Here is a 17,531-nt window from a genome sequence, read left to right as displayed (position 1 = left end):
GTCTTCGGAACTGGACCCTTCATAAATCAACGTTAACTCTGCTTCTCTTTCCACAGATGCTACCAGTCCTGCTGAGTATTTCCAGCATTTCTTGTTTTTATTTGCTGAAGAATACTCAGTGTGCTATGAATTACACTGACAGCCAACTTAAGATTATAAGTAGGACTCGTAGTGTGGCGCATTTGCACCTACCAGAAGCTGCATACATTAATACACAGAGCCCTGTACTTTGCAGATGGAAAGAACATGTGCACACATGGCATCTGTTTCAGCTAAATAACCAAGTGACAGCCATTCGCAGGTTCATTCCTTAGGGCAATTCCTTAACCAATCAGAGTCAAGCTGCCTGGTGTAAATTTTAAACAAAGCCAGTGTATTTCTCCATGGAAAAGAAGTTTGAAATAATGCTTGCAGACTTTTATTTTTTTTTTAAACTGAGTAACAGTTTGGGTGACTAATATTCATTCTCATTGAAGGCTAATTAATATCAGACAGGGCATATCCTGGGAGGTTGATGTGATAACGCCCATTTTGCTTTTCATCCTCAGATGAAAGTCTACAATTTTATCTTCTGTGATGATGCACACGTTAGACTATGGAAACATTAGCCACAACAACGCAGAATGTGTCCCATGAGTTATCTTCTAGTGTGTACAGATATCCGAGCTTGCAGAACACTGCTGCTAAGTTGGGATTTGTATTACGGTCCGCAGGAGCTGACATTCTAGGCCAGAACCTATAAAGGGTATGCTGATCATGTTTTATTTTTTTCATGAACGTCGCTGGCAAGGACAGCATTTTTTGTCCATTCCTCTTTGCGCTTGAGACGGTGGTGGTGAGCTGTGTTCTTGAACCAGAGCTATCCATCTGGTGGGAATACACCCACAGTGCTGTGAGGGAGGGAGTTCCAGGATTTTGACCGGGTGACAGAAAAGGAATAGCGATAGATATCCAAGTCAGCATGGTGTGTGACTTGGATATGAACGTGAAGGTGACGCTGTTCCCCTGTGTCGGCTGCCCTTGGCCTTCTAAGTGGAAGAGGTCTCAGGTTTCCCATACATCTGCTCTCTTTGGTCAGGGTTTGTAAGGTGCTGTCGAAGGAGGCTGCCACAGTGCATCTTGTAGATTATACACACTACTGCTACTGTGCATCGGTGGTGGAGGGAGTGAATGTTTAATGTGCTGAATGGAGCGCTGATCTTGCAGACCTTTTTTCCTTGATGGTCTCTTGCTTCCTGAGTGGTATTGTAGCAACACTCATCCAGGCAACTGAAAAGTATTCCATGGCACTCCTGACTTGTGCCTTGCAGATGGTGGACAGGCTTTGGGGAGTCAGGAGGTGGATTACTCGCAGAATTCACAATATATATTGATGATTTAGATGAGGGAACTAAATGTAATATCTCCAAATTTGCAGATGACACAAAACTGAGTGGGCGGGTGATTGTGAGGAGGGTGCAGAGAGGCTTCAGGGTGATTTGGACAAGCTGAATGAGTGGGCAAATGCATGGCAGATGCCGTATAATGTGGATAAATGTGAGGTTATCCACTTTGGCAGTAAAAACAGGAAGGCAGATTATTATTTGAACGGCTATAAACTGAGAGAGGGGAATATGCAGCGAGACCTGGGTGTTCTCGTACACCAGTCGCTGAAGGTAAGCATGCAGGTGCAACAGTCGGTCAAAAAGGCAAATGGTATGTTGGTCTTCATAGCGAGAGGATTCGAGTACAGGAGCAGGGATGTCTTGCTGCAATTATACAGGGCCTTGGTGAGCCACACCTGGAATATTGTGTGTAGTTTTGGTCTCCTTATCTGATGAAGGATGTTCTTGTTATTAGAGGGAGTGCAGCGAAGGTTTACCAGACTGATTCCTGGGATGGTGGAACGGACATATGAGGAGAGATTGAGTCGGTTAGGATTATATTCGCTGGAGTTCAGAAGAGTGACGGGTGATCTCATAGAAACCTATAAAATTCTAACAGTACTTGACAGGGTAGATGCAGGAAGGATGTTCCCGATAGTGGGGGAGTCCAGAGCCAGGGGTCATACTCTAAGGATACGGGGTAAGCCTTTCAGGACTGAGATGAGAAGAAATTACTTCACCCAGAGGGTGGTGAGCCTGTGGAATTCACTACCACAGAAAACACTTGGGGCTAAAACATTTTATGTTTTCAAGAAGGAGTTAGATATCGCTCTTGGGGCGAAAGGAGTCAAAGGATATGGGGGGAAAGTGGGAGCAGGTTACTGAGTTGGATGATCGGCCATGATCATGATGAATGGCAGAGCAGTCCCGAAGGGCCGAATGGCCTACTTCTGCTCCTATTTTCTATGTTTCCATGTTAGTTCCCAGCATCTCACCTGCTCTTGTAGCCACAGTATTTTTGTGGCTGGACCAGTTCATTTCTGGTAATTGGTAACCCCCAGGATGTTGATAGTGGGGGATTCAGCAATGGTAACGTTGTTGAAAGCCAAGGGGAGATGGTTACACTCTCTCTTTGTAATCTTTACTGTGGGGCACTTGTGTGTCACGAATGTTACTTTCCAATTATGAGCCCAAGCCTGGATGTTGTCCGGGTCTTGCTGCATATGAACACAAACTGCTTCAATACCTGATGAGTTGCGAATGTTACTGAACAAACATCTCCACTTCTGACCTTGTGAGGAAGGAAAGGTCATTGATGAAGCAGCAGAAGATGGTTGGGCCTAGGGTACTAGCCTGAGGAACTCCTGCAGTGATTTCCTGTAGCTGAAGTTATGTCCTCCAACAAACATATGCCTTTTTCCTCGGTATGACTCCACGAGTGGATTGTTTCCACTTGATTCCCATTGACTCCAGTTTTGCTAGGGCTCCTTGATGCCACACTCGGTCAAATGCTGCCTTGATCTTGAGGTCAATCGATCTCACCTCACCTCTTCAGTTCAACTCTTTTGTCCACATTTGAACCAAGGCTGATATGAGGTCAGGAACTGAGTAGCCCTGGCAGAACACAAACTGGGCGTCACTTAGCAGGTTATTGCTGCAGTGCTGCTTGATAGCACTACTGACGATACCTTCCATCACTTTGTTGATGATTGAGAGTAGACTGATGGGGCAGTAATTGGCCGGATTGGATTTGTCCGGCTTTTTGCGTATAGGACATACCTGGGTAAGTTTCAACATTGTCGCGTAGATGCCAGTGTCGTAACTGTACTGACACAGCTTGGTTCAGGGCACGGCAGGTTCTGGAGCATATGTCTTCAGTGCTATTGCCGGAATTTTGTCAGAGCTCATAGCCTTTGCTATATCCAGTGCCTTCAGTCATTTAGATTAGATTAGATTAGAGATACAGCACTGAAACAGGCCCTTCGACCAACCGAGTCTGTGCCGAACATCAACCACCCATTTATACTAATCCTACACTAATCCCATATTCCTACCAAACATCCTCACCTGTCCCTATATTTCCCTACCACCTACCTACACTAGTGACAATTTATAATGGCCAATTTACCTATCGACCTGCAAGTCTTTTTGGCTTGTGGGAGGAAACCGGAGCACCCGGAGAAAACCCACGCAGACACAGGGAGAACTTGCAAACTCCACACAGGCAGTACCTGGAATCGAACCCGGGTCCCTGGAGCTGTGAGGCTGCGGTGCTAACCACTGCGCCACTGTGCCGCCCTTTCACGTTGATATCACGTGCAGTGAACCGGATTGGCTATGGATTAGCAACCATGATGACGGGTCCTCACAGGTGGCTGAGATGGATCATCCACTCAGCACATCTGGCTGAAGACGGTCGCAAATGCTTCAGCCCTTTCATTTGCACTCATGTCCTGGGCTCCCCCAACATTGAGGATGGGGATATTTGCTGAGCCACCTCCTCCTGATAGTTGCTTAATTGTCCATCACCGTTCACGACTGTATGTGGCAGCACTGTAGAGCTATGATCTGATCCGTTTGCTGTGGGATCGCTTATCTCTGTTTATTTCGCGCTGTTCCCACTGTTTGGCACGTAAGTAGTCCTGAGTTGTTGCCTCACCGCGTTGTCAACTCATTTTTAGGTATGCCTGGTGCTGCACCTGGCATGCGTTATTGAATTCCCCATTGAACCAGCGTTGATATCCTCATCCTTATGGATAGAAGCAGGAAGATTAGTTGAAGTTTGACAGTGCAACAACCCTGATGACTCAGCAACAGATTTTATTTCAGAAGAGGAGCTCAATTCCATACAGCAGAGGCTCCGAGAATTTGTTTATTGCGGACACCGTTCCAGCTGAACCAACTGCCCGAGTACCCCTGCCAGTATGAAGTTTAATAGGTTAACTTTTATCATGCCCAAGCATTGTACTAAATTCTCAAGTTATATGGTACATATACAAACTAAACACTAGCTTAATATTACTACTCACTATTAATGTGATGCAAGTTTGGTCGGACATAGGCCTTAATGGCTGGAATGAAAGGAGTCGTAAATTGTTTTCTGCACAAGGACGCTGACAGTACATTGGGTTCGTTCCAGTGAATGTTGAAAATCCCCTTGTGGTGGTAATGCCTTTGACCATCAAGGGGAGAAGGTTATATTCTCCCTTAATTGAGATAGTCATTGCCTGGCACTTCTGTGGGGTGAATTTTATTTGCCACTTATCAGCACAATTCTGGATGTTGTCAAAGTCTTACTTCATATGGACACGGATTGCTTCAGTATCTGAGGACTTGCAAATGGTGCTGAACATCATGCAATCATCAGCGAAGTTCCCCACTTCTGAGCTTATGATGGCGGAAAGGTCATTGATGAAGCAGCTGATGATGTTTGGGCCTAGGACACTACCCTAAGGAACTCCTGCAGTGCTGTCCTGTGCTAGGTATGACTGCAACCAGCGGCTAGTTTTCTCCTGATTCTATTTGAATTCAGTTTTGCTAGGGCTCCTTGATTGCATACTCAGTCAAATACTGCCTTGATGTCAAGAGCAGTCACTCTCACGTCAGCTTTGGAATTCAGCTCTTTTGTCCATGCTTGGACGTCTCTGAACGGACAGGGGGCATTCTGAAGGGGGAGGGCGAACAGCCAGACGTTGTGGTACACATCGGTACCAATGACATAGGCAGAAAGAGTGACGTGGTCCTGCATGGGGAGTTTAGGGAGTTAGGTAGTAAGTTAAAAGACAGGACCTCTCGGGTTGTAATCTCGGGATTACTTCCTGTGCCACGTGCCAGTGAGGCTAGAAATAGGAAGATAGTGCAGCTAAACACGTGGATGAACAGCTGGTGTAGAAGGGAGCGTTTCAGATATCTGGACCATTGGGATCTCTTCAGAGACAGATGGGACCTCTACAAGAAGGACGGGTTGCATTTAAACTGGAGGGGCAAAAATAGCCTGGCTGCGAGGTTTGCTAGCGTCACTCGGGAGGGTTTAAACTAGTGTGGCAGGGGGGTGGGAATCAGGGCAGTAGGACAGCAAGTGGAATAAATGAGGGGGAACTAGCAAATAAGGCCAGTAAGACTAAGAGGAAGAGCAGGCAGGGAGATGTTGCGGAGCACAGCTGGACTGGTGGTCTGAAGTGCATTTGTTTCAATGCGAGAAGCATAACAGGTAAGGCAGATGAACTTAGAGCTTGGATTAGTACTTGGAACTATGATGTTGTTGCTATTACAGAGACTTGGTTGACGGAAGGACAGGATTGGCAGCTAAATGTTCCAGAATTTAGAAGCTTCAGGCGGGGTAAAGAGGGATGTAAAAGGGGTGGGTGAGTTGCATTACTTGTTCAAAGAGAATATCACAGCTGTACTGCGGGAGGACACCTCGGAGGGGTGGCCTATTACCTGCCTGTCCCATACCCAATAGAACTGGAAACCAGTTCTGATGAAGGGTCACTGACCTTAAACGTTAACTATGCTGCTCTCTCCACAGATGCTGCCAGACCAGCTGAGTGTTTCCAGCATTTATTGTTTTTATTTCAGAACTGGAAACTGGGTGCTTCGGCAATAGGGATCCCAACCAGCTTTATGTCCACAGCCATGTCAATTATTCAAATGAAGCTTGATAATATTTTTCCCTTAACAGAGTGGTTATGTGTTGCAGTATTTCTCTACATCTGTCTTCATAAGTATTGGAATCCCAGCGAACCCTGTCTGTATTTTTATCATAAATCCATTTTAGTCGACAGACATTGAGAATATGAATAGACTAAAGCAACAACATAGACAATAACATCAGATATCAAAGTGCACTGCAGACTGAATTTGCATATGAAAACTCTAGGCTCCTTGTAAAGCAATATGTGGTTTGCTGTGAAAGGTTCAGTTGCAAGGACATTCAAGTGAGGAAGAAAGGGACTCAAGTAGGCCATTCAACTCATCAAGCCAGTTCTGCCATTCAGTCAGACGATGGTTGATCTGCAAATCAGCAAAGTTCATCGGCCTTAGTTTCAAAGCCCATACGATTCCTATATAGAGAAAATCAACCAATCACACTCTTGATTGTTTCTATTGTCCGCAAGTTTCTACAAAGCTTTAAGCGACCGAGTTCCAGATTGCCTACTTCAATATTTTCCAGCATGTTCAATGATATCACTCCCAAATAGCCGAGCGCGAATTTTAAGATGATTTCTTAGATAGCCAAACAGAGGAAATAGTTATCTTTGTCTACACAATAGAATATCTTCATGCATCCACAATTTTCTAAATTCAATGGAATATAAGTAAAGATTATGCAAATTGTGTTCATGATTTACCCCTTTAGTCCTGGTATTATTCCGATGAATCAGTGCTGTACCTCCTCCAAGGCCAATGTTTGATTCCTTTCTAATCTTCCAGAGAGACAGTACCCAGAAAGAACGCAGTACCCCAAGTCAAGTCTGACCAAGGATTCGTACAATTGAAGAGTTTTTTTTTAGAATTAAAATTAGAACATTACAGTGCAGTACAGGCCCTTCACCCCTCACTGTTGCGCAGACCTGTGAAACCATCTGACCTACACTATTCCATTTTCATTCATATGTCTATCCAATGACCACTTAAATGCCCTTAAAGTTGGCGAGTCTACCACTGTTGCAGGCAGGGCGTTCCACGCCCTGACTACTTTCTGAGTAAAGAAACTACCTCTAACATCTGTCCCATATCTATGACCCCTCAACTTAAAGCTATGTCCCCTCGTGTTTGCCATCACCATCCGAGGAAAAAGACTCTCACTATCCACCCTATCTAACCCTCTGATTATCTTATATGTCTCTATTAAGTCACCTCTCCTCCTCCTTCTCTCCAACGAAAACAACCTCAAGTCCCTTAGCCTTTCCTCGTAAGACCTTCCCTCCATACCAGGCAACATCCTAGTAAATCTCCTCTGCACCCTTTCCAAAGCTTCCACATCCTTCCTATAATGTGGTGACCAGAACTGCACGCAATACTCCAGGTGCGGCCTCACCAGAGTTTTGTACAGCTGCAGCATGACCTCGTGGCTCCGAAACTCGATCCCCCTACTAATAAAAGCTAACACACCATATGCCTTCTTAACAGCCCTTTTAACCTGGGTAGCAACCTTCAGGGATTTATGTACCTGGACACCAAGATCTCTCAGTTCATCTACACAACCAAGAATCTTCCCATTAGCCCAGTACTCTGCATTCCTGTTACTCCTTCCAAAGTGAATCACCTCACACTTTTCCGCATAAAACTCCATTTGCCATCTCTCAGCCCAGCTCTGCAGCCTATCTATGTCCCTCTGTACCCGACAACATCCTTCGGCACTATCCACAACTCCACCGACCTTAGTGTCATCCGCAAATTTACTAACCCACCCTTCTACACACTCTTCCAGGCCATTTATAAAAATGAAAAACAGCAGTGGCCCCAAAACAGATCCTTGTGGTACACCACTAGTAACTAAACTCCAGGATGAACATTTTCCATCAACCACCACCCTCTGTCTTCTTTCAGCTAGCCAATTTCTGATCCAAAGCACTAAATCACCTTCAACCCCATACTTGCATATTTTCTGCAATAGCCTACCGTGGGGAACCTTATCAAACGCCTTACTGAAATCCATATACACCACATCCACTGCTTTACCCTCATCCACCCGTTTGATCACCTTCTCGAAAAACTCAATAAGGTTTGTGAGGCACGACCTACCCTTCACAAAACCGTGCTGACTATCGCTAATGAACTTATTCTTTTCAAGATGATTATCAATCCTGTCTCTTATAACCTTTTCCAACATTTTACCCACAACCGAAGTAAGGATCACACGTCTATAGTTACCAGGGCTGTCTCTACTCCCCTTCTTGAACAAGGGGACAACATTTGCTATCCTCCAGTCTTCTGGCACTATTCCTGTCGACAATGACGACATAAAGATCAAGGACAAAGGCTCTGCAATCTCCTCCCTGGCTTCCCAGAGAATCCTAGGATAAATCCCATCTGGCCCAGGGGACTTATCTATTTTCACACTTTCCAAAATTGCTAACACCTCCTCCTTGTGAACCTCAATCCCATCTAGCCTAGTAGTCTGAATCTCAGTATTCTCCTCGACAACATTTTCTTTCTCAACTGTAAATACTGATGAAAAATATTCATTTAACGCTTCCCCTATCTCCTCTGATTCCACACACAACTTCCCACTACTATCCTTGATTGGCCCTAATCTACCTCTAGTCATTCTTTTATTCCTGATATACCTATAGAAAGCCTTAGGGTTTTCCTTGATCCTATCCGCCAATGACTTCTCGTGTCCTCTCCTTGCTCTTCTTAGCTCTCCTTTTAGATCCTTCCTGGCTAGCTTATAACTCTGAAGCGCCCTAACTGAGCCTTCACGTCTCATCCTAACATAAGCCTTCTTCTTCCTCTTGACAAGCGCTTCAACTTCTTTAGTAAACCACGGCTCCCTCGCTCGACAACTTCCTCCCTGCCTCACAGGTACATACTTATCAAGGACATGCAGTAGCTGCTCCTTGAATAAGCTCCACATTTTGATTGTGCCCATCCCCTGCAGTTTCCTTCCCCATCCTACGCATCCTAAATCTTGCCTAATCGCATCATAATTTCCTTTCCCCCAGCTATAATTCTTGCTCTGCGGTATGTACCTGTCCCTGCCCATCGCTAAGGTAAACCTAACCGTATTGTGATCACTATTACCAAAGTGCTCACCTACATCTAAATCTAACACCTGGCCGGGTTCATTACCCAGTACCAAATCCAATGTGGCATCGCCCCTGGTTGGCCTGTCTACATACTGTGTCAGAAAACCCTCCTGCTCACAGTGGACAAAAACTGACCCATCTAAAGTACTCGAACTATAGTATTTCCAGTCAATATTTGGAAAGTTATAGTCCCCCATAACAACTACCCTGTTACTCTCGCTCCTGTCGAGAATCATCTTCGCTATCCTTTCCTCTACATCTCTGGAACTAATCGGAGGTCTATAGAAAACTCCCAACAGGGTGACTTCTCCTCTCCTGTTTCTAACCTCGGCCCATACTACCACAGTAGACGAGTCCTCAAAGGTCCTTTCTGCCGCTGTAATACTCTCCTTGATTAACAATGCCACCCCCCTCCCCCCCCCCCCACCTCTTTTACCATCTTCTCTGTTCTTACTGAAACATCTAAATCCCGGAACCTGCAACATCCATTCCTGCCACTGCTTTACCCATGTCTCCGAAATGGCCACAACATCGAGATCCCAGGTCCCAACCCATGCTGCAAGCTCACCCACCTTATTCCAGCCTTGCTCCTGGCGTTGAAGTAGACACACTTTAAACCAAGTTCTTGCTTGCCAGTGCCCTCTTGCGTCCTTGTAACCTTATCCCTGACCTCACTACTCTCACCATCCTGTACCCTGGAACTACAATTTAGGTTCCCATTCTGCATCGTTGGATTCCAATAACCTTGCGATAAAGGCCAACATCCCATTAGCCCTCTTTGTCTTTGTACCTGTGCATTAGCTTTTATTGTATTTCCTGAATACCCATATCTCCTCGCTCCTCCACAGTTTCTACAGCACCACCAGTAAAAAAAAGGGACAGATTTTCTTTTCTCAAATCCGAAATCTATGGCCTCGTCCATCCTTAGTATGACCGACATTTTGTCCCCTTTGAAATTGCACAAAACGGGCCTGTTTATTACTACACTTGTGTCTGTCCAAATAGTCCATTCTTTCGTTCATGCTCCACTCGAATCCCTTTTCATATTTCCTGATCTAAAACTGTCATCATCACCCCCTATTCCTTTTTTTCCCTCAATCCAAAGTGAATGACCCTCAAACTTCCTCACGTTGAAACATAAGATTGATTTGAATTAAATTAATTTTCAAAATATGTTTTGTCTCTCTTAAAATCTGATTCACTTAGGGGAAGAGATGCAGTATTATAACTATGTCTATTAATGCAAATTATAACTCCGATTTCATTTCACATTGTCCCACAAAACTGGAGATGTCCCTAAATTTGAACTTTACAACAGTTATAAGGGGGGAACTGTTGTTATTGACTTGGAAGGTCCCGCCTCAAGATTGGAACAATGCATTTTATCTGTTAGAGGAGAGCAACTTATTTCCAGTGACAGCACCCATAATCTCACTGAGATAATAAGTTTGGGGAAGTGCATTACCGATGCATCCAGAAGATCGTAGTCTCATCCGACAGATTGATTCTGAGCAAAGTGATCCTGTGATCTTGATTACAGTAATGGATGAATTTTAATGTTGGTTGTCTTCAAGGATGGTTTGTTCCAAACATAATACGATGTTTGTTTGCTTATCATACTTCGTTTCCAACATCGATTAAAAGCGATTTTTTAAAGGCATATCATGCAAAAAAACGGATATTGCTATTTTTCAACAAGCATGAGATGCTCTTTATTACTTCATATTTATCATTCCATTTCTCAAAATAATAATTAATTAAATATGAATGCTTTGTCCTTCTTCCCTTTTGCAGCCACATCTACCACTGCCATTGACCCAGTGTCTGCATCTTCCATGCTACATTTTTTCACTCATAATTATTTACTTTTCCGAGATAGAGTCATAGAGTTTTGCAGCACATGACACAGGCCTTTCGGCCACCGTGTCTGCATTGACCATCAAGCCTATATTCTAGTCCCATTTTGCACCACTTGGCCCATAGCCTTGTATGCTATGGCGTTTCAAGTGCTCATCTAAATACTTCTTCAATGTTATGAGAGTTACTGCCTCAACCACCTCTTCAGGCAGTGTGTTTGAGATTCCAACCACCCTCTGAGTGAACACATTTTTCCTCAAATCCCCTCTAAACCTTCTGCCCCTTACCTTAAATCTATGGCCGCTGGTTATTGACACCTCCACTAAGGGAAAAGATATATTCATATCTACCCTATCTATGCCCCTCATAATTTTGTATACCTCAATAAGGTCCCCCTCAGCCTTCACTTCTCCAAGGAAAACAACCTGAGCATATCCAGTCTCTCTTCATAGCTGAAATTCTCCAGCCCAGGGAACATCCTGGTGATTCTCCTCTGCACCCTCTCAGTGCAATCAGATCATTCCTATTGTGTGGCGATCAGAACTGTACACTGTACTCCAGCTGTGGCCTAGCTAGCGTTTTATACAGTTCTATAATAACCTCCCTGCTCTTATATTCTATGTCTCGGATAATAAAAGCGAGTATCCCATATGTCTTCCTAACTACATTGTCTACCTGTGCTGCTGCCTTCAGTGATCTATAGACAAGTACACCAAGGTCCCTCTACCGCTCTGTACTTCTGATGGTTCTACCATACATTGTATATTCCCTTGCCTTGTTTGTCCTCCCAAAATGCATCACCTCACATTTCTTGGTGAGAAGTTAGATTGCCAATCTTCACATTTACCCGAACGAAAATGTTTTGCCTATTTGATCTCTGATTTGGTGTTAAGATACACCACATCTTCATATCGATTTTATGAATGACTATCTATTTAATAATGTTTTATTTAATCAAATTACAAAATGTTTCTTGAAGGTAACAATTCTATCAAGAAACAAAATAGGCACTTTTGATTGGAAGACAAAATCGTGTCAAACTATGTAGAGTAGAGACACATTTCCAGGATGTTTGGAAATTATTTATGGCCTGTAAATATCCTTTGAACTCTAAACATATCGAACTGAAGCTAATGAAACAAATCGAATCACAAGAGGACTGGAATGAAAAAAGTGACAACCTGAATGATCTTTTCAAACAAATGTCCCCATCTACAACTGCAGTATCGGCCTGCTGCCCGACCCGAAACCGACAGGACCCGACGACATGTGTCGGGGTTGGTTCGGGTCGCTCCTCCCGGTCCGGCTTTCGGGCTTGGGTCCGATCGGGCCGGGTCCGTGTCTGACACACACACACACACACAGCAAGGCGTTTTAATAATAAAAAAACGACCAAAGCTGGGAGTCCGAGAGGTCAAAGAGGGAAACTCTGAGTCTGCGCAGTGAGCGAGTGAGCGTCTCTATGACGTCATCACACGAATGTTGCAGCTGCCTGCAGATTCGGAGTTGCAAAGGGAACATTCCGCTGGTCGGGCTTGGGTTGGGCTCGGGTCCGATATGGTTCTGTCAGATTCTGGCTGAGTTTTTGTTCGTGACCTGAGCAGGCCTTTAATCTGAACCCCTAAGTCCTGTACGGATGTTAGTAAGACCCTGCAGCAGAAGGCTGGCCAACTGTAAGGGACCTCAGCTGAGAGCAAAAGGGGGCAGGCAAGCTCAAGGCTGGCAATATTTTGCAAAGAGAAGGGGAAAACGCCGCCCAGAGGGCATGTTAAAGGAATTGTGGGATGAATCCCGTACTGAAACCCCTACTGTCTGGTCAACCAACCCTGTGAAATGTGAAAAGGCAGACTCCACAGTCTCCTATGTAAAAGCAGACTCTAGAAGCACCCCAGCAGAGTTGCTAGCAGCATTTACAGGAACCTGCAGATACAAAGAATGACCTCTTTGGGGCAGATAAACCGTGAGGGTGATGCCTCACCTAGTCAAGTGTCACAGGAGAATGCAGTTAAGTCTGTAGAAATACCTGCAGATAGAAATTTCTGAGAGAACCAAGGGGAGAGTAACAAAGACTCCTCCCCAACAGTCAGGAAAAGGGAACCACCATCCCCTGAAGCCAAAAGTCTCAGAGCTCAGGATTGACCCGCTCTCCCGCACTAACCCCATCCCCCGCTACCCCACCGCCACCCCCTGACCACTAACTATCCTGAGAAAAAAAGAGAAAATTAAAGCAGCACTGGCACCAAGAAAAGACCATTTTAAGAGGCTTTAAGATTGGTGAATGAATGGAAATGAATGACAGAAATGCATGGTTTTTCTTTCTGTATCTTATATTTCTCTCAAACTCTGTGAGAAAATGCGTCATTTTTCTTCAAATCACATTTCATTTTCCTGGAGTGTGGAGGTGCCAGGCAAACCTCTCCTTCCCTCCCCCACCTGCCAAGACTGAGGCGTACATTATTTCGCCACATGAACATTAAAACTTAAAATTGCAAGCTCCCGATTGGAAGGACATTTGCATGGTAAAAGACAGCATTGAAAGAAAGGTACCCGTCCCTGGCCCAATACACAGAAGAGACCTCGTCAAACTAGTCGGTGACATGACCACCTGCTGACCAACATGCGGAGTTTTAAATTGGAGAAACAGAATTTGAACTCAGAACGCCCTGTGCTCCTGCAGCTGAAGCAAGAATTACCTCCTCTCCATTCCTGTCTGCCGGCTCATCTCTCAGGGAACTGAATCTTGTGAAAACACGTGTACCTCAAAGAGAGAAAAGTCTCCTACGTGAATGTTGGACCCCAACGAAAAGCAAGACTACCTACAATCAAGTGAGCTCGAAGCACAGTAACAAGATATTGCCTCAAACTGCTCCACTTTATATTTTCTTCATCTCTTTTCTGTCCGTACCTGCATGTGTATATCGCGTGTGCATGCTAGCATGGGTACATCATATATCCATAGGTGTTAACCATATTAGAGTTTAAGATTAATGTTTAAGAATTTTATTTTTCTTGAAACATAAGACAAACCAGGTGCGCTCATCTCTTTGCCTTATAATTGGAAAGAGGTGAACAAGGATTCACAAAAGGGGAGCTCAAAACACAATGTGTTTAAAATTAAACCCCGTTACAATCAGACCAGGTGCAGAATGAGAAGTAACCTAGACACATTTCTCATGTGGTCGTAACAAAGGTCAATGATGCACTATTCACAGCATTTTTCGATTATTGATGAACCCCCGAATGCTGTTATTGACTGTAACGGTCACCTTCTACTTTTTCTGTGCTTTCTGACCCTCCACAACCGATTCTGACCTTCTCTTTCCACCGCCATATAGATTTTATGCTGGTTCTTCTATTTCCTTTTCATATCTCCAAGCTACTGCCATTCGATAAATGATTCCATGGTCTTGGAATCACATAACTTTTGCTTGAAACACAACACCATGGAATGGCAATTCTATAAGTAGACCAGGAAATACAAAACTGAAGAAACTGATAGTAGGCATTAATTAATGAGCAGAGGTAAATACTAAACTGATGTTACATTGTAGATCAGCTCATATGGTGGCAATACTACTGATAGATGTTCTCTGCACACACAAAAATATTTACAATGTCAGTGGAACGGAACAGGGAAGGGTTAAATCTCCAAACAGCGGGAGCACAAAAGAATGTCAAGATCTTAGTGTTATAAACTACCTCCCGGCAGTTGGCCCGTTACCACTTCCATTTTTGCAGTTTCGAATATTATAACGGTTTTGTTTTACTTCCTGCTGTTATGCTTCAGTTATACCGGGCATTGGTGAGACCACATCTCGAATACTGTGTGCAGTTTTGGTCTCCTTATTTAAGGAAGGATGTAAATGCGTTGGAGGCGGTTCACAGGAGGTTTACTGGATTGATACATGGAATAAGCGGGTTGTCTTACGAGGAAAGGTTGAACAGACTGGACGTGTTTTCACTGGAGTTTAGAAGACTGAGGGGAGGCTTGATTGAAGTATATAAGGTCCTGAATGGTCTTGACAAGGTGGATGTGGAAAGGATGTTTCCTCTTGCGGATGATTTCAGAACTAGGAGGCACTGTTTTAAAATTAGGGGCCACCCTTTTTGGGGCAGAGATGAGAAGCATGTTTTTTTTTCTCTCAGAGGTTGTGCAGCTTTGGAAGAAAGTGGTGGAGGCCGGGTCATTGAATATTTTCAAGGTGGAGGTAGATAGATTCTTGTTTGTCATGGAATCAAACGTTATTGGGGTAGATGGGAATGTGGAATTCGAAACACAAACAGATAAGCCATGATCTTATTGAATGGCAGAGCAGGCTTGAGTAGCCGAATAGCCCATTTCTGCTCCTAATTTGTATGTGTATGTCCAAATCTGTTCCAGTCACTTTTGCATCCGACCTACAGTTGGGATGGGAACAATTAGTGCTCTGGTCATGGTACTTTAAATAACTGGAATTTCTTCGTCAGAATCAGCAAAACTAATTATCAAAACTGCTGGATTGTGGTAAAAACGTCTTTCAGGAATTTGTTTTCCACTCTCAATCAAGTCGAGACTCACAAATTAAACTCAGAATCCCATCCCAAACATGAGAAGAGTCCATCAGAAATGAGGTAGGTATCCGAACTTAGGAATACGAGTGATCTCTACCCAGTTGACCTTAAAAATATTCTCCACATCCCTCTCGCTCCCATATATATCCAGATGTGCAAATTGGGATAGCTAGCCCGGAGGCAACCTGCAGTAGTTGTAGGCAACGTATCATCACTATCACTCATCATTCTTGGCTCTTGCTCCATTATGCCTATCTAATGCCAGCGTCAACGGTCAGAATGATCAACCAAGGATATATACTGTCAACAGGATGCATACTTTGCAGTATCCATCAAGGGCTCCAGATGTAATCAATCGTATGGCTTTACCTCAAACAAAACCAATGAGTCAGCCAATCAATTGCCGTTTCTGCAGCCCTAGTTATCGTTTGGTGCTGCTGCATGTTGTACGCCACGAATCAGAACACTGAGTGAAGGAAGGATAGAGAATATGTGGTGGCTCTTGAATGATATAGCAACCATGATTGGCTTGTGCCTTATGGTGAGATAATCGGCACGAGGAGCTGAAATGGTTGGCTTGTTGGTCAACAGCTATTCCATTGTAGACATGCCTGTCTTCCATAACATTGTTAGCAGTTGCGGCTTCATAATGAAGCATTCTTGATTACATAATCTGGCGCTACTGCCACACAAAGTGGAGCAGAATAGGAATGAATGCAGCAGCACAATGTTATATATCGTGGGCTTGCAGCAGCCACAGGGCAGTATGATGCCATCACGTGCCACCTGAATGTTAGCATCTTCCTTACTCTGCCAGCCACTTCAAGGTTAAATCGTTAGGTTGTGCAGATGTGCGTTCGAGGACATCAGATTACTACAGCTGCAGCACAAAGCTACTTGTACGCTAATAATAAAAGCAGCAAGTTATAGATAGCTATAGGCCGGAGACATTATTTATGTAAAGGTCGTTGGGAAAGGTCTGATGTCAAACTGACACTTGACTGTCCTTTGATCCAGCTCTTGCACCCTTGGCACCGGACTCCCCAAGTTAGTGAACCTACCTATGTAGGTTTCTACTGGTTTGGGTCTTGTTTTGCTTCGGTACGTGTTGTGATTGCGTTTTCTGCCACGTGTAATTAATTTTCCCCCTTTCAGCGGTTCTGGCGCAGCGGTTTGCTTTGCTGAGCCATTTAAGTCGGAAGTTCGGAGCCAATATGGTGGTACATGTTGATAGAGTGATTTGTAAAGCGTATGGGTTCCTGGGCTTCATAAATTGAGGCATGGAGTTCAAATGCTGGGAGGTTATGCTGAATCTTTATAAAGTGCTGGTTAGGTTCCTACTGCAGTATTGCAACTAATAATGATCACCGTTCTTCAAGACAAATACGAGGGTCCTTGAGATAGTGTGAAGGAGATTTATCAGAATGGTTTCAGGGATGGAGGATATTCGTTACAACGTTAAGTTGGAAAGGCTGCGTTTGTACTCGTTAGAACAAAGGAGATTAAGGGGACATTGAATAGAAGTGTCCATTATTATGACAGGCTTCGATAAGTTAGACAATGAAAAGCTGTTCCCATTAAATAATGGTACAAGGACGAGGGGAGACAGATTCAAAGTTTTGGGCAAAAGATGCCGGGGGAATGTGAGGAAGAACTATTTCACGCAGCGGGTGGTAATGACCTGGAACCCTGCTGCCCACCAGGGTGGGAAACGCGGCGACGATCAATGACTTCAAGAGGGAGTTGGATGGACACTTGAGAGAGATAGACTACGGGAATTGAGCGGGAGACTGGGACTGACTGGATAGCCCTGTGGAGAGCCGGAATGGACTCGAGAGGCTGAATTATCTCTTTCAGTGCCGAAAATGACTCTATGTGAGACTGGAGTTACATATAGACCAGACTGCAGACGGACGGGCATGTTGCCTTCTTTAATGGGCGTTAGGTGCTCTGAATGCGTTTCCAAGTGGATACCCGTATGTCACGATGACGAAACATGCTTTCA

The 17,531-nt window shown here is 44.3% G+C and overlaps 1 protein-coding gene across 1 annotated transcript in view; it reads right to left on the bottom strand.

Annotated features, from left to right (window-relative positions):
• Positions 1 to 4,173: 4,173 nt before the first annotated feature.
• LOC137356341 (carcinoembryonic antigen-related cell adhesion molecule 6-like) overlaps positions 4,174 to 17,531 on the bottom strand; it is a 65,182-nt gene continuing 51,824 nt past the window's right edge. The window contains exon 9 of the mRNA XM_068022226.1: positions 4,174 to 6,427. Coding sequence (XP_067878327.1) covers positions 6,410 to 6,427 — 18 coding nt within the window. The 3' untranslated portion in view covers positions 4,174 to 6,409. The remainder of the gene's footprint in view (positions 6,428 to 17,531) is intronic.

The sequence above is a fragment of the Heterodontus francisci genome, chromosome 45 (genome assembly GCF_036365525.1).
Source record: "Heterodontus francisci isolate sHetFra1 chromosome 45, sHetFra1.hap1, whole genome shotgun sequence".
Taxonomy (NCBI): Eukaryota; Metazoa; Chordata; class Chondrichthyes; order Heterodontiformes; family Heterodontidae; genus Heterodontus; species Heterodontus francisci.
Note: the sequence above shows the minus strand (reverse complement) of the source record. Positions and strands in the feature narration are given on the sequence as shown.